Source organism: Trachurus japonicus, chromosome 13 (genome assembly GCF_045865225.1).
Source record: "Trachurus japonicus isolate A0001 chromosome 13, Traja_1.0".
NCBI classification, from domain to species: Eukaryota; Metazoa; Chordata; class Actinopteri; order Carangiformes; family Carangidae; genus Trachurus; species Trachurus japonicus.
In genome coordinates, this window is record NC_140919.1 from 11674600 (window position 1) to 11701552 (window position 26953).

The 26953-nt window shown below is 41.2% G+C and overlaps 1 protein-coding gene across 1 annotated transcript in view; it reads right to left on the minus strand.

Annotated features, from left to right (window-relative positions):
- Window positions 1-3788: 3788 nt before the first annotated feature.
- The window catches only part of pipox (pipecolic acid oxidase), a 40242-nt gene continuing 17077 nt past the window's right edge, over window positions 3789-26953 (minus strand). The window contains exons 4-8 of the mRNA XM_085794850.1: window positions 26529-26711; window positions 22980-23132; window positions 19454-19603; window positions 14897-14972; window positions 3789-5036 (exon numbers count right to left, since the gene is read on the minus strand). Of these exons, the coding sequence (XP_085650976.1) occupies window positions 4906-5036; window positions 14897-14972; window positions 19454-19603; window positions 22980-23132; window positions 26529-26711 (693 nt within the window). The 3' untranslated portion in view covers window positions 3789-4905. The remainder of the gene's footprint in view (window positions 5037-14896; window positions 14973-19453; window positions 19604-22979; window positions 23133-26528; window positions 26712-26953) is intronic.

The following is a 26953-nucleotide window of genomic DNA, read 5'->3' on the forward strand; positions in this document are numbered from 1 at the left end:
GAGCTTTAACACAAACATCTACCTTTATACTGTATGGAGCTTTAACACAAATATCTACCTTTATACTGTATGGAGCTTTAACACAAACGTCTACCTTTATACTGTATGGAGCTTTAATACAAACATCTACCTTTAAACTGTATGGAGCTTTAATACAAACATCTACCTTTATACTGTATGGAGCTTTAACACAAACATCTACCTTTATACTGTATGGAGCTTTACGTAACACAAAAATCTACCTTTATACTATATGGAGCTTTACGTAACACAAACATCTACCTTTATACTGTATGGAGCTTTAACACAAACATCTACTTTTATACCGTATGGAGCTTTAACACAAACATCTACCTTTACACCGTATGGAACTTTGATATAAACATCTATCTTTGTACCATATTGTACATTTAACCCAGTTTCAAGGAAAGATAGTAATGCATATTTAATCTTTCAGGTGATACAAACACAGCCTCCTTCCACATAAAAGCAAACTTCAAGGCGTCAAGCATAAATAGATTTTTTTCATGCACTGCCCAGTTTAATCACTGGGAGCTTCCCAGTTCAGCTCTGTTACCTCTCCCCCCTGTAAATATTCATCACGACTACGAACACCTCTGTTTGCATTATGGGAAAAAATGTCACTTATGATCTAAAGCCTACGTTTGCCTGTGACAGCAGTGCTAGATTTCCTGCACAACAGTGGAAAAGAGAGAGAAGAGACATGACTCTGTGCTGTGAGCTCGGCTGAGTGGAAGTTGCTTCTTCTGCTGCTGCTGCTGTCGTTCTCACTCTCACTGTTTTGTTTTTCTATCTCTTTTCCATCTTCCCACTGTCACAGCAGTGATTTGAGAGACGCCTCTAACTGTTGGCTTCTCCCCCTCTGGGAGAATCTTTAGCTCACCGCTGGTACTTCTGTTTCGTCCTCTTTATTCTGCTTTGATATACACACGGTTTGATGGAAGAAAGGTTTGAGTAGGCAGCAGCTGCACCTAGTCTCTGCTCCATGTGGGTTTCAATGATCGTTTACAACAACTCATCATATACAGCAGAAGCTCCATACTTTCTATAATCTTACTTCTGGAGAATCTTCACCTCCACGTAAACCGAAGTTAAATTATTTTAAGTGCAGAAACAGCGGGGAAAAAAACGCAAAATAAAATAAAAATAATGTCAACACTGCTAACGTCAATAAAAATAAGGATATAAATTTCCTAAGGTGCAGAAACAGCTAGAAAAAACACACTGACAATAAACATACAAACATATATGTTTAACGTATATATTCAAAAATAGTTACTTATCCATATAAAATCAGTTCACTTTAAAACAATAAAATAATTTTTTTCCCTCAATAATCTTAATTACTTACAGTAGGCAAGAGCTTGCTAACTAACGTCAATACTTGCCAACATCAACAGGCCTATAATAATGATATCACATTTAGAAACATGTTCTAAACTCTGTAAGAATACTGTTCTTTGATCAATATTTAACTTTTATCATCTTTTCCGTCACAAAAAGCTAGCATCTTTTTAGCACATTTAGCATAGTTTGTATCTTTTCAGACAAGGTAGTGTAATACTATATCATCTTTATAGTAGTTAAAGGTCAGTTTAATTAACATTGTTTTAGTGTAATAAGCATAGGATTCTTTTAGAAAAGTTCGGACCGGCTAGCTACTAACTATGCAGGGGTCCCAGACCTTTGCTGAGGGCCCTTTTCCTTTTCTGCCATTTTGTAAATGCAAAAGTATAAAATGTAAAGGGAATGCGTCATCTGTAACTTTATGCCTTCATTTCATCTGCCACTTGCTGAACTGTTCACACAAAGATTTTTTTTTTACCAGGGGTGCCCAAACTTTCGCATGCCACTGTAGGCCTATGTGTTTACGTTGTTTGTTAGCTCATAACTGGCAGTGACTGACTCAGCATTGCCATGCTACTGTATCAATTGCTCTTATATTTAGCTCTGGTTTGGTCCCCACCACCCCTTAGCACAGTGGGATTATGGGAGTTTTCTCACTGGAAATGGCCGATGCTACTACTGAAGGTGAGGGTGACGAGAGGAGCTTGACGAGTTGAAAACAAAGAACTAATTCCATATATTTAAAACTACAGTGGCCCCTTTGATCCATCCATTGCTGACATAAGAATATGTATTAATGCATTAATGATCTGTTGTTGCTGTTGTTTTTTCAGTCTGAATGAGTGGATTATCCCCAACAATGGTTAATTGTTCCATAATAACCATATTCATCTTTGCTGTATTTAGCTTCCTCTCATACACTGTATGAACCCTGGACAGGTGACAGGTGTGTGCTTACACCTGTATCACACACATTGTTCACACACAAAGCATTTTTCCCCCTCTAGCTGAAGGATTTTGGAGGCTCGACATTGTTCCACAGAGGCGTTTTAGTTGGCCCTGCTTGATGATTATTGGTGGTTGAATATTTGCATTTGCATGTTTAATGTACTTCTAATTCTTGCAATTTGCATAATGGTCCTTCGCTATCCATCTGAAGTCACTTAGAGGCAAGGGAGCAAATGGCTCACTGATCTCTGCCATCTCACTGCATAATTTTCCCATTCCTGCTGATGGCCTTGGTTGGCAACCATTGTAATAGGCCGTCTGATTAGTGATTTAAATGTTTACCGGTACATGGAGAAATAAATCCAGGCAATAGGCCACCTCTGAAGCCGAGGCACGCAGCTGGCTTCACAGACAAATGGCCCCCGGGCTTATGTCTTTTTAACCACGCACTTAGTTGGCAAAATGGTGAATGCTGGGAAAGCAGCGAGGGGGAGGTTTACAGATGCATGAAATCATACAGAGCAATAAGACAATAAGCTTCTTTTTATTACCATTTGTCACAGATGGATGATTTTACAATTGCAACAACATTGTCAGAATGTTGTTGTCATTGATGGTTTGGCTCGAAATTTAGTTTATTGCTGGTAAAAAAACAAAATAAAAACTCTTGTTGCTTTGGAAAACAAGACTGATTGTTGTGACATACAGTACGTTTACATGACACTTGAAAAAAACAAATTATTGCCTTAATCCGACTATAACTGGATAACTGAAGTGCATGTAAACACCTTAGTCCGACTGAAATCGGAGTTGAGAACTCCGATTAAGACACCCAGATAATGCGATTGGAATTCAATTTTCTCCGTCATGTATACACCTTAGTCGGAGAATAACTGGACAATGCATGTGTGCATGCTTCACAACCGTAGAGACGGCACAAAGTGGAGCAGAGAAGCCGCCTGAATCCCGCAAAGTAAAGAAAAAAACCCAACATCAGCGCCGATTCAATGCATTTCACACAGCGCGACCAGCAAGAGTGTTTTATTTTTTTTTAAAAAAGAGAGAGAGAGAGAGAGAGAGAGAGAGAGAGAGAGAAAGGAAGCCCGTATCCTATTCTCAGCACGAATCTGGCCCAGACAGGTGCGTCTGGTCGGTTACTGCAGTTGAGAATTTATTAAGCTTATAAGTTGTTTATATTCAGTTTTTTACGAGGTGACAGAAAAGTCAACAGGACAGGGCGGCGTATTAACCTGCTGAAACAACAGGTGACGGCACATGAGGGGGCGGACCCCGTCAGTTATTCGGTTTTCTCAGTTGCATGTATATTGAGACAAGGACAGAAGTCCGACTTGACACCAAAATCGAATTTTGAGCATAGCTCGATTAAGCTCTGCATGTAAACGTACTGATAGTGTTAAAACGAATGAGGAATAGTGATTATAGATTGTAATGGAGAATATGTGGCCTGCTATGTGTCTTTTATTGAGCTAATGTGAAATAATTAGTCAAAAAAAGTGAACTAAATTGAGTCAAAAGCTTTAAGTTTTGGAAACTGGCTTATTTAGATTTTTAATTTTGAATCAATTCAGTTTTATTCAAATTTTTTACTCAACAATTTGGAAAATTTTTTTTTGCTGCCACATGAAACGACCTTTACAGTAAATGAAAACACAAATGTTGATGGTTCCGTTTTTTTAATGTATAAATTAATAAATTATACAAGCACGAAGAGTTAATTAGCAAAATTTAAAAGTGCTTTGCACAGAGCCACAAGACCTGCTTTTTTGTGATTCTAGTATTTATGCTAAGCCAAGAAATTAGAGTACTGTATTTTATTTTTGGTTTTCCCAAAAATAAAATACTCTTGAGAAATCAGACAACTACAGACCGTGACCATGTTACAGAAGTTCATACAAACACACTGATGCTGGAAGCTCCATATTTTTATCTGAAGGGTTGATCCATAAAAAATATCTATATTTGTTTTCAAGGCTTCTCTCTGGAGCTCTAGTAACAACAGGTTGGTGTCAGCCAATCAGAAGAGAAGAGGCTCTGAGTCTCTCTTCTGATTGGCTGATAGTTTTCTGAGTGATCCAATAAAAATAGAGCAGATTTCAGAATAAAACACTCAGAGAAACCAAATCCTGCAAGTTGTTGGATGGATGGTGGGTCCAGGTGGTGAGGGGGCGGGGCTTTGTTGTGACATCACAAAGTGACAGGAAGTCCTGACGGCTGGTTTTAAGGCTCAGTTTCTGAATACAGGCTGTGTGCATTTCTCTGTGGACTGAGGCTTTGATACTTTCACAGTATTAATATAGAACCTAGAGCTGCTTTATAATCACACTACACATGGACATCTACCTTTATACTGTATGGAGCTTTAACACAAACATCTACCTTTATACTGTATGGAGCTTTAACACAAACATTTACCCTTAAGTGCTGCACAGCTGATTACATGATGAAGAATTCACATAATAAAACAAAGCCCAGAACGTCTTCATTGTGTGATTCTTGATGATAAATTACCATGATGATATCGATTCTTACATTAGCTAAAATTACATAATCCTTCTCGATGCTCTTGTACTATAAAGCTGATTTGGTCTTGGCCTGGAAGCGTCCGATTCTGAAAGGTGAAAGGTCGTAGGAGGGCAGCTCTCCCAGGCTGAGCTCACACAGAAGCTTCCCGATGATTGGTCCAAACTTGAAGCCGTGACCTGGAGAAAAGAAGACAGTGGATAAACAATGTCGAACACAGGTCGCCAGATGAGTCCACGTCTTAATGTGAGCGTGTCGTGCACCTCGTAGTTTAGATATAAATATCTCTGGGCCTTTTGTCTGAGTCAGGCGAGGGGCTTTGAGCCCCCACGTGAATGAATACATAAAAGAGGAGAAGAGCTGTTGCGATGCCTGTCACTGAGCATCTCTTCACTTCAGTCGACTGGGACCAAAAGCTAAATAAGGGAGATTTTGTCCTTTCTCTGCATAATGGCTTCATGTGCTCCAGGAGTGAGATAGATGACGAGAGAGCGTCTATTTTCAAAAACACGGTGGCGGCCGCCTGACTTTCCTTGTTGCTAAGGTCTGAGAGGCAAATCCTGAATGTCAACAGGGCTGGAGGAATGCAGCCCGCCGCTACCGCTACTGCCACCGCCGTTACCGCCGCCGCAGCTGCCACCGCCATCTGACAAAGGTCTCGCAGCTCCCCTGGATTCAGGCCGGCTTTGAAGTCACAAAAGCTCGGCTCTGACAGTTTGGCCACGTGGGTTTTCATCTTGGCCAGGGAAAGAGAATGGAAAACCTCAATAGATGGCCAAGCCCACGGGGTGACTTTGTAGCCATGGCAACCCCCCAGCACTTGCTTTAAAGCACTTGTGTTGAGCTTTGATGACAAATGCACGTCGTGAAGGAGGAGGAGGAGGAGGAGGAGGAGGAGGAAGGCAACACACTTTTTCTTTTCCTTTTTTTTTTCTTGCCGTCCTATTATGTGAACTTCTCCCAACGTGGCTCTGAGCGAGCGTCCTCGCTGCAGAGGAGCTGGAGAACGAGCTCAGACGGCAACAATATTAATCAACACCATGAACACAGCTAACTCACCTGCTAATTAAACAGATGCAGAGTCGGGGAGGATTTTTTTAATTTGCCATAATTGAAATATTTCAGCCAGGACGAAGCTCCCAGACATTCGTGGTCCCCGGAGGATGAATCCTTAATTTAAATTAGCATCGCAACACAACTGAAGACTTTGTTTACGTCTTTTAAGTGTTTCTTCACCTGTTTTTTCCAGATCATGTTTATTTACCTAAAAAGTGTCGGGTGTTTTCAGCCTGAACCCAAAAACCTACAGCTTCCTTCTTTAAAGGGACAATGAGGAGGGTTTTTTTTTGTTATAAAAGAGTCTCATATTAATGTGGATGAATCTACGTTACCCACTTGTTAATGGGTCCATTTTCTATAAATATATATCGTTTTGTTTTTATAGTTAATTTGTTACTATTATTAGTGGTCGACTCGCCCAGCATTTCCCAGTGTCGGTTTTGCGGACGCTGCCCGGCGGGTCATGGGAATAACACCGCCGAATCGCCGTTTATGGTCGGAACTACGATGGTATCTGATCGTCTTTGAACCTCTGACTTTCATCCTTGATCAATGAAAACATTCTTGGCAAATGTTTTCGCTTTTGTCCGTCTTGCGGTAGGTCACTGTGAAGGTCAATAAAGACCCGGCCAATTCAAAATCAAATACTCTAAATCAAATATAAAATAAATATAATATAAAGATCATTATGCCAAGATATCATCAGGAAAAACTGATTTTGACTGAACCTCATATGCTAATTAGCAAGTATGACTCCATTATTTTCCATATTTCGCACATTCTGTGACAAACTGTAAACTGTTTTCTTGTCTGTAACAACATCTATTGCACGTCTGTCCGTCCTGGGTGAGGGGTCCCTCCTCTGTTGCTCACCCTGAGGTTTCTCCGACTTTTCCCTGTTAAAAGGGTTTCCATGGAGTTTTTCCTCAGTCGATGTGAGGGTCTAAGGGCAGAGGATGTTGTTACGATGCCATGTAAAGCCCTTTGAGACAAACTGTTTGTAAAAACGGGCTATACAAATAAATTGCCTTGCCATTAGCCCTGCCCTTTATTGAATATCTTCTGTTCACAGCACAACCCTGCTGAAAAATCCAGTAGAATACCATTAGAAAAAACCATTAGGAACCATTAGGTTCCTAATGGTCTAATGGGAATTGGAACCTCCATTAGGAACCATTAGGAAAACCATTAGGAACCATTAGGATATAAAACCATTAGGAACCATTAGGATATAAAACCATTAGGAAATAAACCATTAGGAACCATTAGGATATAAAACCATTAGAAACCTACTGGTCCCATTAGAATGTAATACCATTAGAAAGCTACTGGTTCCATTAGGAGCGAAAACCATTAGAAAACTGGTCCCATTAGGATCTAAAACTATTAGAACAATGTTGAGAAACCTACTCCTGCAACAGAAATTATAGCAGAGTCCTAACACTGGGCACCAGAGACATGTCTATACATATGTGTAATTGTGTATGTATTCGGATATTTTCCCCTCCGAATTGGGAACAGGACATATGGGGCGTGACAACTTGATGCAGTTTGTGATTTTAATTACATCTTTTCAGAACATGAACCATCAAACCATCATGAAGCAAATAAAAACCTTAAAACATATTGAACATAAACAGACAAACATGGGAGAGAGACAGGGACACGGGAAGTGGGGTGTAGACAGCAGGACCCCCACTAAAAAAACCACCCAGCATCCCTGGAGGGAGATGAAGTCAAGGGTCTGCAGGGATAGCAGTTTACTCCAAGTGCTGAGAGTCTTTTGGTTTTCCCTGGAAAGGAATAGAAAAAGACAAAAATATTCATATTTTAGTCAAAGTCTGACTTTCAAGAAAAAGGAATTTCAAGAACATTTCAAGACTTAAAGGGGGAGTTTTTGCTCCAGTACAAAGCGAGGGACTGCAGGTCCAAATCTTGTTGAATATAATTCAAGCTGCAAAACTGAGTTATGTTGTATTTTTATGTGCCATGACAAATAAACATTCTAGTCTCAGGGGTGCAAACTCATCAGGAGTAAAAAAGGTGAGAAGATACCGACCCCCAAACAAAACAAAACAACTTTAAAGGTGAATTTACAGTCAATTTTAGCATGAGACTAGGGTCCAGATTTACTCAGGTTAGCATAGCTTTTGCTCCTGTTAAACCTGCACAAGCTGTCTCTCTGTGTTTGGTTTTGAAACATGTGAAGGGGGAAACATTTATTTATTGATGTAAATGTGTTTTCTGTACGTAGGCTATGCTCCGAGGTAGCGCTGCTCTTTCTGTCCAATAACACACATGAAGCTTAAAAATGCCATAGGTTACATAAAACATATTAAGCGGCAATATGTATTTAAAAGATGTTCAAGCAAACAGTTTGGTTCACGGTTTTGTGGTCATGGTTTTCAGTTCGGTTTCTTATACTTTGGTCGTTGGGAAAATCAATCGTGTCTTGTATATTCAGGTTAAAACTGAAAGATTGAGGCAGTCTGACATCTGATACATCATTGTGACAGTCTGAGGTTAAAAGTAGGTGAGATTCTGGCGGCAAGAGGAGACATTGATAGTTCCAACATGTTTTAATTTATTGGGCAAAGAAAGTTATCTAACAAATGCTAAGAACAATTAGATATTCACTGAAATATATAACCTATATTTATTAATTGTGGTTCTTACAAAAATTATATCTTATAAAATATAAAAGCTAAAAGGTCTCTTAAAGCTCTGCCCCTTTAATTAGTGCATACTAAATAATTTAACTTTAGCCTACTACTACAACCACATTATTTACCAGCAACATAAAGTGAAACAGAGGCAGAGGTGTCCTGCCACAGTCAGTCAACCTCCTCCTCCTCCTCCTCTTCCTCCTGCTGCTGCACAGGTCACGCTGCAGCCTAATAAATGCTAAACGCGCTAATCGGTCGCGATTCTTCTTCTTGTTTACCCATAGCAGCCATGCTACAGGGCAGATTCATTCTTAGCACAGGCATGTTTTGATGTAGCACGTGCAACATATAAGTCGCGTTAGTTTGTATGAAAACTGACTTGTCTGATGTGCACCACTGACTTTGGACATGTTTCTCTGGCTGGTTCTTGCAGGTTCTAACTTTTGAATTTAAAGCTTCCTTAAAAACATATAAACATAACTCAGGAAAGCTCTGAAAGCATCATACACATGCTCACCTTGATGTAACTGGCTCCTTGAGATTGTTGATGAATTAACTGAATTTGATCTGCTTTTTTCAATGATCCTTTAAATGGGCACCATGGTGTCTGCGAGGCCTCACTCAACTGTTACACCATCCACATCATTATCTGAAAAAAGTAAACAGAGGGAAATGAAATAGCTGCACACTTGACAAGGAAAGCAGTCAAGATAAACTCAGATAATTTAACTTAACTAGGGAGATATTTCTAGCTTGTCCCTAACCCAAAGCATGTCTTAGCTGTGATAAATAAAATTCAATAACATTCAGTGTTTCCTCCATCATATAGATCAACAGTTTGAGAAGCTATAGCCCATGTCAAAAATAATAACACAGTTCAACATTGGACGATCTAACTAGGCTAACCTCCAGCTGATACAGAGCACACTCATCTGGCGCTGATCAGCCGTTGCAGCGCAGGTGTGTTTTATAACAGCAAAAAAAATAATAAAAATAAAAAAGTTGATGTTTTTACCTCAACGGTTAAGGAGCGTTGGTTATCGGTCATAAAAAAAAAGTGCAGCTAAGTTAACTACTTCACTCTCTCTCTCACACACACACACACACACACACACACACACACACACACACACACACAGTCCACAAAGCTGTCTCGCGCGCTGCTGCTATAACCGTTAGATAACGGACTTTTTTTTTTTAAATAGAGCCCATAACGTTAGCCCATTTTACATTAACGTTAGCTGACCATGGCTAGACTTTTAGCACGAATTGACAAACTGAGAGCAGGAAAAACTTTAAAAAGGCGAGCTACATACACTGCCTCACTGTCTAACAAAGTTATATTGGGTAACGTTAGTATGAGCAACGTTAGCGAGCGAGCTGCAGGCCCGTTTTGTGTTGCCAGGCATGCTAATGTTAATGCTAATGCTAACGCTAACGTTTTGTCAACGGACATGACACTCGTTTAAATTTAAGCTTAGTACCGGTACCTCTGAATCTCTGGGCTTCCTCTCCGGTCACCACGCCTGTATCACGCATCCTTTTTCATAGTTCTTCTATCAAAAGGACAGGGAGCCGTTGCTCTGGTTCCTTCTCCTCCAGCCGTTGTCGAAGTGCGAAAATCCACGGAGATCGTTAGGTTTTCAACTGCCTAATCCAACAGCCAATCACAGTGACGCTGCATGTTCGATGCACCAATCAAAAGTCGAGCTGGTAAAAGTCCCCCAGCAACAGGCTAGCAACAGGCAGAGAGCAACCCCCCTCCCTCTCCTCTCTCTCCCCTTCCTCCCCCCCACTCTCCCCTATAAATTCACATTTATCTGCGTTTTGCCTGTCAGGTCGCAGATAGTTTAATTTACTCGTATTTGACCACGTGTGTGTTGATTTTAATTTTCGTATAGTCAGTATTGAATCAAAAATACAAAATTGACTGGATAATTGTATCAACTTTGCTTCATATTTGCTCAGAAAAATATTTTATATCTAAGTTAAAATCTAACTTGAATAAATAAAGATAGCTGTAAACCTTCAGATTTAAGAGTAAAATAAATCAATAATTAAATTTTATTGTAGGCTATTGTGTGTATGTCAATAAAAGACCTGCATTTCAAAGAAGTTTGGAGTATGCTGTTTCACACCGGGGACGTAACGAATAAACAACACAAAATTGCGAAATAGTTAGCACCTCCATTAGGTTGTGTTCTTTTCCCTCCTCTTGGATGGATAAGTCATGACATCTGTGTTCCTCCATCACAGAGACCACTACACCCTGTAGTGACCACTAGACCACTGTAACCATTAGACTGGTATAGAAACACCTGTAGGAACCACTAGACTCCTGTTGGAAACCATTAGACTCCCGTAGGAACCATTAGACTCCTGTTGGAAACCATTAGACTCCGTAGGAACCACTAGTAGGGACCAGTAGGACATAATAGAATCCCATTAGAAAAACAAACCGAACCATTAGGAAAACATAAGTAACCATTACAAACCATCAGGAACCATTAGAAACCCATAGAATATTCCTAATGGTTTCTCAGATTTTTTTCAGCAGGGAAATAGCACAACTGTTGCTGGGTAGTGAGGTTGTTTTGTTTACGTCTTGCACACATTTGTGAACATGTTCTGCTGCGTTACTGCCAGGGAAGACAGTGATGACACACATGCACATTGTTAAAACCATTCCTTCATTCACTCATTCATAGTCTCAGGGCGTTCTCATGCTGGAAAGACCGATTCAAGGTCTGAACCCAGGTTGATGTTTCTGCTACATTTTCTACATTTGATCCGGTTGCTTCTGGTTCCATGCTGCATTAATGTGAGCTCATCAAATAACTGTTTATCACATATTGACGTCCTATCCTCATTACCTACGCTGTGTCTCCCTACATTTGATACGGATTGGTTTGTAAACAGGTGCGTGTGTAGCTAGCAAAGTGGCGAACTAGGAAAATGAATGAACAACTTTGTGGGATCCTGGCAACGGTAATTATAATGTTATGCCATGCTACCAGCAGCATCAACACCACATTTGTATGAATGTCCACATGCGTTTTTCCTATCTGTCATCCGACAAAAATTGTTACGCACAGGTACCTTGCACACTGAATCAAATGTGTTTTATTCACACGTGTTTTTTTTTTGTGGTCGAAGGGGGGAAATGGAGTCGTCAAACAGTGAGGATGATTTTGTGGTGCTCTCACTTCTTGAAGTGAAAAAGAAAATAGAGAGGAAACAGAGAGCAATGGGAGTTCCACCTTCTTGTAAAGGAACTGCAGAACTATCCGGACGGTTTTCAGATTTATTTTAGGATGACAGTCCAGTGGTCCAGTTCGATCAACTTGTAGCATAACTGGAGCCACACAAAAAAAAAGAGGACCAATTTCCACGATCCAATTGATCACACACACACACAGATCAACCCTGATCACAGGACAAACACCATGATCTTGACTGCAAAATCGAACCTGAGTCAGTGTATCAAACGCAATTGACACAGCATGAGGTCGAATTTATATTTTGACGTGCGGCAATTTCGTATGAAAAAAATGGAGTCAGTGTGCTAAGGCCTTAACGTGTGTAGGCTAAACTTCCTGTTAAAGGTACAAAAGTACGGACCGAGACTAAATTTCAGGTCTTTGGTCAAAACCATGGTCTGGTGGAGCTTTCAAACCTGGTTCAGATCAAACAGAAAAAGTCAGAAAGTCTGGACCGAACGAGGTCGGTGTGAAAGCCTCGTCCTCTGACGCAGGGCGGAGCCTAAACGAGACAAATCTCCTGCTGGGAAAAAGATGGACTCACTGGGAACAGTAAAACCATGAGTATGTAATTCGTTTGTTCAACGTTTTGGTTTTTCAGATTTTATCCTTTTTAACGATTTAACACACAAACGATGTTCCTGTTGTCTCTGCTCTTCTGTTGTTTTCACTCAGAGCGAAACTGGAACAGAATAAAAAGACGGCAAAGTAGAAACAGATGGAACCGGATGGATCTGGTTCAAAACGGTTTCAGACGAGGTTTTAATTCTGTTTCCAGCTGCTGTCTGTCGTCCATTTTGTTTTTTTTCTGTTTTCTTTCCTGTCCAGTAAATCCAGCTCAGACTCAGACTCTGATCTCCATCCTCTGACCCACACTGGTCCCAAACATGTGCTGTAAACACACTTTCTTTTGTGCTGCACACTGAGCACTGGGCCACTTGGCTCCGTGCTCCTCCTGGGTGAGGAGGGGGAGGGTGAGGGGGGGTGAGGACAAGTGATGCTGATTCACTTGGCTGCTGCTGCTCTTTCTGTGTTGGCACTCGTCGGCTGCACATCTGGTGCACCAGCAGCTTTTCTGCTCTTTTGTCTCGTCGAGATTTTGACATTTTCATTTCGACGCCAACATTTTCTACTTGACTCCGGCGGCTTCGGAGCATCGACACCGTTTGCGTCGTTGTTTTCCCTCTCGCTGTTAAAAGTCCTTGTGTTTGTGTTTTCCATCGTCTCTATGACCAGACTGAAACATCTCCACATCTATTGGATGGATTTCCATTACACTAATTAAAGAGGGAGTTAAACATTTTGGCAAATTGGCCCATTGCCATAATCGCTATAGTCATAGCAGTAGGTTTGTTACCTTTAATTGTTGGTGCAAGCTATTTTTAGAACAGCGGAGCAGAGCCGCGAGCTGCTCAGAGCTACGCTACGGAGGCTCATGGGAAAACTCATCAAATACACAACTCCAAAACGCTCTGGTGGACAAGTTGTGACCTGCACATTCACCACGCTATGAGATAATAACACAACGTTACCAGACAGAGTTGTTTTAGAGGTAAAAATTCATGCCAAACCGCTGATGCACGTTGCCTTCAGGGACAGTTTTTCATCAAGCAGTCTCTGCATTTACCTCTAAAACAACTCTGTGTGGTAACGTTCTGTTATTATCTCATAGCGTGGTGAATGTGCAGGTCACAACTTGTCCACCAGAGTGTTTTGGAGTTGTTGGATTGTGTATTTGATGAGTTTGATGAAGGAAACCAAGAAATCCCATGAGCCTCCGTAGCGTAGCTCTGAGCAGCTCGCGGCTCTGCTCCGCCGTTCTAAAAATATCTTGCACCGACAATTAAAGGTAACGAACCTACTGCTAAGACTATAGGGATTATGGCAATGGGCCAATTTGCCAAAATGTTGAACTATCCCTTTAAAGCGGGCCTGTCTGTGTAGTGTGTCTCTGCAGCTTCCTTTTCATTCTTTTTTGTAAACATATTGTTGTTTACTTTGCTCCAGGTACAGATGCCATCACTGGTCACTGGGTTGATTCATCCAGACTCAGATATTGGTTTTATGTTTGCGGGTCGACTCTGACATCATGACTAATGTTCCACTTCCTGTTTCCACAGCAGTGGGACGGAGCGACTTCCTGTTTGGTTTATGAAATAAATATAAACTGGAGGCTGATTCCTTCTGTTTGAACACCAGACGTTCTTATATCAAATAATTCGACTATATGTAAATGATGGAACGTACCATTATTTTCCATAAGTGTTTTGAGTAAAGATAAACGGGTCATACATAATGCATTTATGAAAAACATTAGGGTTTGTCTTTGTTTTTCAAATCAAAAGCCCTGCTGACTTGTAACAATAATAGTGGGCGACAGAATGAAAACCTTTTCTTCATCAGAATAATAATTATTTTATTGTCAATTAAATAATTGGGAATTGAGAATTTGACATCGTCATGGTCAAAAACAAAGGACTTTTTTTGCACCTTTATTTGAATTTGATTGAAAAACTGTTTATAAAAGTCAGTTTTGACATTTCAAGTGGCCTCAAATGTTCTAGGAATCTGCTTTAAAACAAGAGCCTTGGAAAATAAAAATCTCGTTTTCATCGGCCTCGGCTGCTCGTTATGTCTTATGCTAATTAAAGTGCCAGCATGCAAACATTATAAATTATGTGAGCACGCTGCTCTTCAACATGTTAACTTCACCACTGGAAACATGGTAGTGTTCAGCACAAAGCCTCATACAGCTGCTGGAACAGCTGGAGGCTCTTAGTCTGGTTTTTATCATTCAATCGAACTTTATTTATACCGCTTTCATACAAAGTCTAAATACAGATCAAAGTGCTTCACAAGGGACTGAATGAAAAACCACCAATTAATTATTAGTTTAAAATACGAATGCACACCAACACAGCAACAACATATGAACAGCTGAAATGATGAATAAGAGTTAAAAATAAATCAATAAGATGATTAATTTATAATGAAAGTGTTAAAATATTGAAATTAATATAGGTAGTTGTGTAATTGTGTCGTGTCGCGTCGTACCTGAGAATCCAGCTCCGATCACGATGTTGCTGTAGCCGGGGTGACGGTCCAACACAAAGTGGCGGTCAGGGGTGACCTGCAACAACAACGACGACGACGACAACAAAACATTAACATGAATAAAGTCCAAATGACAAAGAGCTTCGACCATGAAGTTGTTGGTTTTAGATCCTGTGGGTTCAGAACCAGAACTGATCTGAGGTCTCACTCATTCAGACTTTAATAAGTTTTGGTTTTAAAATTTGTCATTTCTTCTGCTTTCATTGCCGTAAACCTGATAGTTTTTAGTTTAAAAAAGTGTTTTGGTTTGGAATAGTAGAAAGTGAGACTTTTGGAAACTGAGCTCGTTGTCTTTGCCGTTGTTGAGTTACATTCTGCATTTTAACACTAAACTGTCCTTTCACACAGACAGCGAATGTTACACAACATCATTTTTTTCTTCCTGAGCTTTCACCCGGCGACTAAACGCATCATGTTTGGATTTGACTGCAGCAACAACTTTGGCCACATTCTTACATATCGCTCCTTTAACTGAGGTGAATTAAAGATATCTTGAACTGGAATTATGACTAGTCAGAATCAAATTGTAGATATCTCAAACTGGAATTAGTACCAGTCATAATTCAGTTACAGATATCTGTAATTCACATAGCGGATATCTGCAACTGAATTGTAGATATCTGTAATGACAAACCCCATACACATGAATGGCAAAAGTGACGTAATTTGTCCTAGGAAGAACGTAGTTGCAGACAAAACTGAATTACAGATTTCTGCAACACATATCCAGTCTGGCTTTTAAATGTTAAAATGGCTTGCCATACTGGTATAAAAGGTTCTTGATCTACTTTCTGTTTTAGACTGCGCAGCACGTGTCCAGTGAGTCTGACGGTCACGTGACCTGTGTTACTGAAACTAATGTAATGTTTAGATCTGTTGATGTGTGATTGTGAACGCAGCCTCTTCTTCTCTCTGTCCATAGACATGTGGCTGCTGACCGTCCTTGACGACTTGACAAGGATACACACACACACACACACACACACACACACACACACACACACACACACTCTCTCTCTGTCTCTCCGTGCACTCGGCCACGTGGCCTCTGGAGCCGTGTGTCATTGTGTCTGCGAGGAAAAATGTGTTTTAAAACGTGTTTTTTTAACGGCACCAAAGAGTCCGTCACAGAAAAAAACCTAACCACCTCTGACAGGACGCGGGGTTTTAACGGGGAGCCGCGGAGACACGTGTAATTTAACACTCTGGCCTCTTTGTGAGCGGCGCTGGTGACGGCGCGTCGCGCTCCCTGTTAAGTGAGAAAGGAGCGTGACTGTCAGGATTTTCAGTGGCATTGGACAAGGTCACAGATATTATGTTTTCCTACAGCTTCAGTCTGTGATCGTGGTGAAAGCAGCAGCGAGTGTTGCTGGAGGGCAGAGCAGCTGCACAATCCCCCACCACCCCCTGCTACACACACACACACACACACACACACACACACACAGCAGAGTTATGCATCCTTTAAACAGAAGCGAACACCTGAGAGCGAAGAAGCCGGATTTGCTCGTGAATTAAACATGAAGAGACAGAAACCTTCAGACTTCACACAGTTTTAGTGTCTGATAATAAACCTGAGCTCATGATGAACTGTTGATGTTGATGTTGGACCATAGAGACCCTGTGGTGTCTGTTAGGACCTGAACAGGTTGGACAGAACCAACAACACTGAGAGTGAAGAGAAGCTCCAGTTGGACTGAAAGCAGGTTCATCCTCTGAGGAGCAGGAGTGTTACTCTGCAGAACACAACATTTCATCAGCGTGTGATAAGTTGATCTGTGGATGTGTCAGAGAGCAGCTGAAGCCCAGAGAGCTCAACTCACTGCACTTTGAGAAAACACATGCAAAGACACAAAAGACATCTATCCTAAAGGTAAGTCTGTAGGATTTTTCTTAAAAATACAAACCAAAATACACTTACAGTAAATTCTCCAATAGAAGCTTCTGTTTGCTTCATCTGCCGAACTGACCCGGCTTATATCAGAGACAGGCGTCTATATGGGACAGGCTTTTAGTTAATTTCCAACAAATTGTATGCACAGCAAAGATGAAAATCCTCTCAGAGCCAGACCCGGTCCAGGACAGGAGACCGGCATCCGTTTGAGAGTTTACAGACTAAAACAGAAAGAAGAATAATAAACTTTGTGACCTGTAGAGTTTATAAAAGGAAGCAACTTCACCTCTGTTCTTTGCACACAAACACTGAAGGGACAGATGCTAAACCTACAGCATATTGTTCTTTTTCTGATACAAGGAAGTAGCATAAGTAAAACAATGTTTAGTTTCCTTTAAAGTGACAAGTGTTTTCACACAACATTTCCCATGAGCCTCCGCACTAGGGGTGGGAAAAAAAATTGATCCATGTAAGAATCGTGATTCTTATCCTCTACGATTCTGGATCGATTCATAATCTTCAAAAATTGATTTTTATTCACGTTTCCTCCGTCTCAATTCACGCCCTCACAGGCTTCCATACACAGCGCTGTAGCAGTTTACTTTAAAACGGTTCAAATATATTGCTGCTGAATAAATCTGCAACATGTGATGTGCATTTTTTGGGGGTAAATATGGCTCCTGGTATAATAATCTGTAGACATCATCATCATTCAACTTTTTCACATGGTCTGGTGTTAAAAAAGCAAACTAAAAATCTCAACAAAAAAAAAATCAAGAATCGTTTTGAATCGAGAATCGATTTCGAATCGAATCGTGACCCCAAGAATCGGAATTGCATTGAATTGTGAGACACCCAAAGATTCCCAATCCCACTCCTACTCCGCACGAAAACATTTCCCAAGAATGTTTTCATTCATCAAGAACAAAAGTCGGAGGTTGGAAGACGATCAGATACCGTCGTAGTTCCAACCATAAACGATGCCAACTAGCGATCCGGCAGCGTTATTACATGCACTTTTTATTGTTTTTATAACTTATTGTTGTGTGATGTTTATATTCTACTTGTCTTATTCTGTTTCTCTTTTTATACTGTTGCTATTAATCTTAATCTTATTTCACTAAATAATAATATCAAAATAACTATAAAGACAAAATGATATATTAATCGAAAATGAACCCATTAACAAGTGGGTAACGTAGATTCATCCACATTAATATGAGACCAGTCGCAGCCTGGTCAGATGTGAACATGAACTGATGAAGCCTCTTGGATGAGAGGTGAAACGTCTTCCCAGACAAATAACCAAGTCCAGTTGCGTTCGATTTAAATTTCCTTGAGATAACTATGACCTGGACAAATGAGAATATTCACAGGCTTATTAACTCATTGAGTGCCGCGCTCCTTTCCAAAGTTTTAGTCAAGTGTACCGGCAATTTAGACCATTTTTGACTTTTTATGTAGTGCCACAGTGTATTCTATATTATTGCCACCAACACATACTGTAGCTCATTTGAAAGGTGAAACTTTATGCTTCAAATGACCACAAACCGTTTGTTTCTACGTGCCTCTGTTCCTGAGAAAAGTCAAGCTAAACATGGCTGGGTTTCACCAAAATCCCTTCTCCTTTTTTTCTAGAAAAGGAGATAGAGCGTCTTTTATGAAAGGTGCTCTGTTTGTGTCTGTTGCTCTTCTGACACTCGCATTTCTGGATCAAAGGGCTCGTGTAAGATAAATATATACAACAAATGTTGTTCTATTCACAAAACCACCATCGGGGGCGGGGGGGGGGCGCCACTAAACAACAATAACACAGACGCACCGTGCCATGTCACAGCCTCTCGCCGCGGAACGTGAGGGTCTGTCGGCCACAGCGGCTCGGGAAGTAGTAGCATTTTTTTTTAAAGTGGGGGTGTATGATCTACAAATAGCCCCTAAGTACTTTAATTGCAGTAGAAGACTCTCTGCACTCCTCCCGTTAGCAACGCCAGCCCATAGCCCTGCCCAGAGATTTACAACATACAGTGTTGTGAACAGACCCAAAGAAACGGCCTATTTTCGTGGCCTAAAAGAGGTTTTACCTGAAAAAAAATACACAGTTCCATTGTTCGCTATAATATAATTTTTTCCAGCCCCTCAAAGTGCAGGAAATGTTTTATTTGGACCTAACCAACTCACTTATCCCTCCGCCCAGGGTTAGCGCCCGCCGATCAGCAGTTGGTTAGGTCCAAATAAAAACTGCGTTTTTCCTGCACTTTGAAGGGCTGGAAAAAATTATATTATAGTGAACAATGGAACTGTGTATTTTTTTTCAGGTAAAACCTCTTTTAGGCCGCGAAAATAGGCCGTTTCTTTGGGTCTGTTCACAACACTGTAATACAGTGTATTACTCCCTGCCCAGAGATTTACAACATACTATGTTGTAAATCTCTGGGCAGGGCTATGGGCTGGCGTTGCTAACGGGAGGAGTGCAGAGAGTCTTCTACTGCAATTAAAGTACTTAGGGGCTATTTGTAGATCATACACCCCCACTTTAAAAAAAATGATACTATCCCTTTAATATCAGACTCTTAGAACCAAAAATGTGTTGCTTGCTACGTCACCGTGTACATGCAGCTCTCCACCACGGCCGGTCGGGGCAGCAGCCCCGGTAAACAGCGGGCCACGTAGCGCTGCAGGATGTCGATGTCGGAGCGGTCCGTCTGCTGGTCCCTCTGGTCCGGGTCCGTCTCACTGCCCATGTGGTAGCAGATCTGCAGACAGGAGGACAGACGTTATACAACATCATTACAATATGAACCATGAAGTGTTGTTCAGGTCGAGGTTCAAGCTGCAAACTGAACAAAGCAGCAGTTTCTCTGGTTTCGACACTCACGCAGTCTGAGGTTTGCGGCCGAAACGAGGCTCCTTACAGATGATTAGTTGTCCAAATAATCCTCAAGTGTGTTGAGTCAATATGTTTGTTTTGCTGAGATCAGAGTGTGAAGTACTGCTGTCATGGAAACATTACAGACTAAAGAGATTAATTTCTACTGACATCAACAGAGCTTTTAAATAATGTTACTTTAAGGCCACAGGATCAGTGGTACTTGTGTTTGGTGCTGAACATGTGCAACATGATTAAACATGATTAGCTTCGTCTTTGTATCATGGAGACTCAGACTGTGATGAGTCCAAAATGAATTCCTCCTACAGGGACAATAAAGTTTATAATTGATGATTCATCAAGATGACTCTGGGTCAGATCCTTCCTGATCTCATACAGTACAGTCATTATCAAACATGATTGATATTAACGATTCCAGATCAGCTAGTCCTGACTGAAAAACCTGCAACAAGACTGAAGTTCTCTCTGAGGAATCTAAGACGGTGGTCAAAAAAGGTCCAATAAATAAACCCACAGTGACCTGAACTGCTTTAAAGGGGAGCTACAGTATGCAAGTCGGAGTACGAAAACAAGCGAGAAGGCAATCCATAGAGCCATACAGTAGATGTCTACTGGACACTTCAGTCAACAAAACGCTTTAGGAGTTCCAGGGGGGGTCCGGCTGGCAACAGGTTTTCATATAATGGCGGCGGATAGAGTTCACTTTTGAATCGTCCAAAACACACACTATGAAACATCCAGATACCTCCATACTGCTCGTCTGTACTGACCCAAGTGTCCTGAAGCCGCCACATGAGAAAGTTGTTCAGAAAAAATGAATGTGATCTCTGTTTTTATCCTTGTTGTAGCAGTAGCTCCCAGTGGCTCTGTTGATGTTTGTGTGTATGCGCAAGATTTGCTGCGAGATGTTCGTTGGTTGTTGTTGGTTGATGTCTGATGTAAACAAGGAACAACATCTCGCAGCAAATCTCACGCAGCCACTGGGAGCTACTACTACAACAAGGCTAAGAACAGATCAAATTATTGAGGTATCTGGATGTTTCATAGTGTGTGTTCTGGACGATTCGATAATGAACTCTATCCGCCGTCATTATATGAAAACCCGTTGCCAGCCGGACCCCCCCTGGAACACCTAAGGCGTTTTGATGACTCAGAAAGTTCTCCAAACCCTTCCTTGGCATGTTGGTGAGGAGATGATTGGTGAATTATTGATTTTTGAGCAGCCCATGTTGCTCTTGGCTTGGAGGCTCTGATCTTGCAAGGTTGGTTTTCAGCTAAGAGACTCTAGGTGGAAGGCAGAGAGCCTCCATTCTCCCTGGAACAATATACATTTAACGATCACAATTACTCCAAAGCTGTTTAATTAAGGTGGAAATCTTGGCTACAGTAGTTCCTGTTAAATACGTCATTATATGGTTTGAAGTACCAGACTATGGCTATTGGGACTACTGAGGAGAACGAGCTGTGAGTAGATCTCTATAATGTGTGACGTCCTTTATTCAGATGATCTTATTTTGTGAAATGCAAAAGGAAAGGGAGAGTAATACATGGTAGTATCTGTGCAGGAAGGATTTAGTTTGTTTCTGCCTGATAAAAAAAATATTAAAAAAGAAAATAAGAAAGAAAAGAGAAAAGAAACAGAACAACCAGCTGACTGGCCAACAAAAAAAGAGCATCTACAGGAACCGAGGAAAACACAGACAGATGACTTTATAGTGTCTCATGCAGGACAGACCATAATAACCTCAATGAGTAAAAGACGTTAGATGCCACTGAAGTCACGTTTGATCACGCTGTTGAATCTGTTCAGAGGATCATGGTGTTAAAAATCTAAAATCTTTATGTGTGTGGTCTCCAATGTTTTTAAATCCTGTAGCAACCTGACTCAGTGAGGGATTACTACAACACACACACACACACACACACACACACACACACACACACACACACACACACACACACACACACACACACACACACACACACACACACACACACACACACACACACACACACACAATATGAGTAATTACAATATTCTTCACTGCTTCATTTTCTTTCAAATTATGTTTAATGGTCCAGATATCGGGCGAACACTACAGTGGCTCCGGTGACTGTGTCTCCGAGTGAATAATGCGACGTGGCACCACCATCTGTCCCCCCCCCCACTCTCTCTCTTCTGCCATTAGGCAGCGAGCCCCCGCTGCGGCGCCATGACGCCCCGACACCGAGATGAGCCATCAGACCCGGCAACAACTCCCACCACTAATCTGATGCCGAGGCAGGACGACGCAGCGCGTTTCACTCTCGACTTTGCAGCAGCGGTTTCAGTCTCAGAGTGGGTGAGTGGAGAGGAAGCTCTTCACACACAGATCCTGCACAAATCCTCTAGATTTTTTTTTTTTTTTAACTGAAGAGCTTAACAGGTGGGAGAAATTAATTCATATTATGTATTTAAAAACCTGTTAATTAGTTAAATTATTAACTGCAAATACAGAAAAATATAGACACCTGGTTGCTGAGAGATTAGTTTTTTCCAGGACTTCAAAACCCCAATGTTTACAGCCAATAAAATATAATATTATTCATATTTACTGTATATATATATATATATATCTTTAACAAGTCGCATTATATGATAAGCAGTGCTCCAGTGAGTGCACAAGCAGCACTGGTTCAAACACTAATGTTGAATAATGAAGCCAATTGATGGATAAATAAAAACCTCATTCATGATTCCTCCTTCCCCTTAAAGGAATAGTTCACCAACAAATGAAATTCAGTCATAACTGATTCACCCTCATGCTGATGAATACTCCGGAGTAAGTTTTTATTCCTCAAAGTGCATCTGGAGACCCGGGAGGCCGGTTCGTAGTCCAACCAAAACTGTATATGAGAGTTAATAGCGCCCGACACAAACACGTCCATAAAACTACACAAAACCATTTAATATTCCTCCACACTGCTCGTCCACTGCAATTTAAGTGTCCTGAAGGGAGATAGTCCAGAGTTTACTCGAAACAACATCATTTAGGACATTTTTACAGCCTAAACAGTCCTAAATGACGTTTAGTACTCTGGAGTATTCATCAGCATGAGGGTGAGTCAATAATGACTGAATTTCATTTTTTGGTGAACTATTCCTTTAAATAAATCACCCCAGGTCTGTGCAGCATCTGGACCTTGTGTGGTGTGAACTCTCTGAGACCGGAGATCGGTCCAGACAGGTCAGTGTGACGCACCTTCACCAGGCCCGGGTACTCGTTGGACGGGAGGCCGTAGATGTGCTCGTCGGCCTCCTCGCCCTCTGTGAGCAGGAAACAGGGGAAACGTCGCTTCACGTCGTACGTTCCAGGAACCTTCTCCTTCCAGTAGCACACGTTGATCTTCACCACCTGCAGCAGAGAAACCAGGGAAGAGACCTCAGAGACCCGCATCCTAAAGAAGACCCAATGAGGGACCAGGATTTAGATTACATGCACAAAACTCCAGCCAATCAGAAGAGAGGAGGCTCTGAGTTCTCTCTTCTGATTGGCTGGCTGTTTTCTGAGCAACCCCCCCCAAAAAAAACAGAGCAGATTTCAGAATAAAACACTCAGAGAAACCAAATCCTGCAAGTTGTTGTTGGATGGATGGTGGGTCCAGGTGGTGAGGGGGCGGGGCTTTGTTGTGACATCACAAAGTGACAGGAAGTCCTGACGGCTGGTTTTAAGGCTCAGTTAATGAATACAGGCTGTGTGCATTTCTCTGTGGACTGAGGCTTTGATACTTTCACAGTATTAATATAGAACCTAGAGCTGCTTTATAATCACACTACACATGGACATCTACCTTTATACTGTATGGAGCTTTAATACAAACATCTACCTTTACACCGTATGGAGCTTTAACACAAACATCTACATTTGTCCTTTAAGCAACTTTAAAGTAAAAGTAAAGTAAAATTGCAACATTTTTCAAGGTCGCCTTGAGACAAATGTGAAATTAGCATCTGTAAATTGAAGCTTTATCTTTGTTGTGATTGTTCTCCCCGTTCATACTAATGACTTCTCATCCTTACGTCCGTCCTTTTGTCAGCGTTGGGGACAGACCTCATTCTGTGCAAACAACACGTTTCAAAATTTATCTGCAATTAAATGAGGTCTGGTCTTACCAGTCTGAGCTGAATTACCTCCAGAACTTTTAGTCTTTTCAGTCCACAAAGGGATTTTTGGACTAAACTTTTGAAGATGTCCTCTGGGTTTGATTCACTGGATTAACTGGATTTGTCAGGCAAAAATAAACTTCCCTTTTTTCTTCTTTTTTTGAAAAAGTTTTTAAAGAAATGACACATTCATGAGACATTTTCTTTTTACCTCTGCCCGAATTACAAAGAGTTCCTCATCTGTTCATCATCATACAATGATTTTTTGAAAACAGCGAATGCTCCTACGTCTACTACTACTACTACAACTTAAAATAGTAATACTATAATACATTTTTATATAGCCCTTTTCTTACCAAGGTTGTTAAGTGCTTTACAAGAAAACTAAAACCTGATTAAAAAAAAGAAAGAATCCAAGCGAGCAGCAGGATTGTTGTGGTTGTGGAAGATGTGAAAGCTCAGGCTGATGGACACAGTCTCATTAACAATATATTTACTGTACAACAGATCAATATGAGACTTGTTCTCAGTCCTGAACCAACACAAAGACACTGACATAGAATCAGTAGCTTCACTAACCCCCACTGCTCTGGTTAAACCTTCATATACAAACAAAATACATAACTCCTCCTGCTCCATCAGGTTTTTTCTTCCTGGCTAATAAAAGTGCAATTTGGCAGCCACTCTGCAGCAGAAAGGTGAGAATTAGAATTTAATGAAATGTACACACGACTGTACAAACGACGTCCGTCTGACGGTGGCCGTAATAAGGACACATTGTTCAGCGGCTCTCGGTGTAATGAACTAACCGTCCGTGCACTCGTTTCCCAGGCTCCATAAAAATTCAGACTGAAGTGCTCCATCGAGCCACGCGCTCCGAGTCGCTGCTTTTTTCCAGTAGATCACACAGGCATCACCACCACCAGCACCCCCCCCCACCACCACCACCCCCCCAGCTCGCTGCAAGCCTGAATAATGCAACTCCAATATCAACTCCAGCTCTGCACTCTAACAGCTGTCTGCTTGTTTCTCCATCACCTCCTCTTTTCAGGATGTGTGGCATATTGCAGGATGGAGAGAGGAATCCAAATGTTCGATCGGGGGGGGGGGGGCACTAAGGGCCTCGCATGATGAGTCCACACATGGGTGAAGACTTCACTTCAGTTTGCTCAGGAAATGACTCGTAACCCACAGTGACGTGGAGCAGCAGAGAGTGCGTCGCTTCGCCAAGGCCAAACAAACTCATTAAACTGTACAAACTCATAGAGCTCAACAGTCTGAACACATCAGAGTTTTTTTTACGTCGAGGTCCAAAGACGAGAAAACTGAGTCATAGATACGACTCTGTGACCTGATCCACAACAAAGACACAGACCCAGGTGTTTTCATGACCTTGTCAAGTGGACAGGATGAATAAATACATAAATTAATAAATAAAAGGTTATTATAACAATAAAATGTTTTCTGTTTTGGTTTTTGGTGCAAAATAATAGTTGGACAACCTTAACAATTTGAATTAACTCTTTACAATAAAGATGAAAATGGATTATTTTGTTTTATCTTATTTAGTTTCATTTCAGTTCATTTTTATTAGGCAAGGCAAGGCAATTTTATTTGTATAGCCCGTTTTTACAAACAGTTTGTCTCAAAGGGCTTTACATGGCATCAAAAGAACATCCTCTGCACTTAGACCCTCACATTGACTGAGGAAAAACTCCATAGAAAAATCTGAGAATCATACAGTATGTACTATATCTATTTATCAAAACATTTGTGTCATTAATTTTTCTTGTATGTAAGGGGGTTTTGTGTTTCATTGGTGCCTGTTTGTTGGTTTGTTTATTTCTCAGCAGGATTTAAAGGGATACTTCACCCAAAACCGATAATTCACCAATTTTCTACTCACCGTCATGCCAAGGAAGGGTTCGGAAAAGTTGTTTTCAGCCTTGTTGTAGTAGCTCCAGTAGCTCCTCTGTTGATGTTTGTGTGCATGCGCGAGATTTCCTGCGAGATGTTGGTTCGTCGTTGTAAACCATTGGATGTTTGATGTAAACACGGAAGAACATCTTGCAGCAAATCTCGCGCATGCGCACAAACATCAACAGAGCCACTGGGAGCTACTGCTACAACAAGGATAAAAACAGAGATCACATTACTTTTCCCCCCTGGAACTCCTAAAGCGTTTTGATGACTCTGAAAGTTCTCCAAACCCTTCCTTGGCATGATGGTGAGTAGAAAATTGGTGAATTATCGATTTTGGGTGAAGTATCCCTTTAAACTGATTTACACAAAACCTGGTGAAGTGAAGGATCATGTGTCTGAGCTGAAGACATTGGTTGGGGTGTGGATCCAGGAGATTATCATCACTTTACCTAATATTACAACTTAGCGTTGCGTGTTTCTGAATTTCCATTAATTTCTCATGGATCTAAAATCTCTGGCTCTGATCTTTCACATTGGATGACAATGTTAAACACTCTTGTGTGAACCAATCCCTGGAGACCTAGCGCTAATGCTATGTCAGGTTGGAGGACTCTCACTGATCTTTTGATGGTCAGGTCTAAACACCATTGGAGTTTCTCTACTACAGTTTTGAAAGAGATTCATAAAAAAGAAGCCATGTACTGTGAAGAGGGAGCTCTGGTACCTCCAGTGGCAGCTGTAGGCCGGTGTGGCTCAGCAGTCTGTTGGCCCAGGGTCCAGCGGTGATCACCAGTCTCTTGGCTCGATAGACGCCAGCAGAGGTCGTCACCGTCACCACAGGGCCGGGCTTGATGTCCAGCACCTTCTCCTTGTCTCTTAGGACTCCACCCAACTTCTGGAACTGGCTCTGACAGAACAAGAGACAGGATATTCAGTGGGATTATCCAATAACATGTATGTATATTTCCATCACTTTGGTAAAGTTGGCTTTATGTAACTGTGACTAATGTAGAAACCTCTGCGTTGTGTTGTTATTGGAATGGATTTCAAACCCCGGTCTTCTGCATTGCGGGCAACTATGCAAACCGTTTCGCCAAGAAGTCAATGACCACTTGGCAGTCAGGTTTGCACATCTTTTATGGGTGAGTG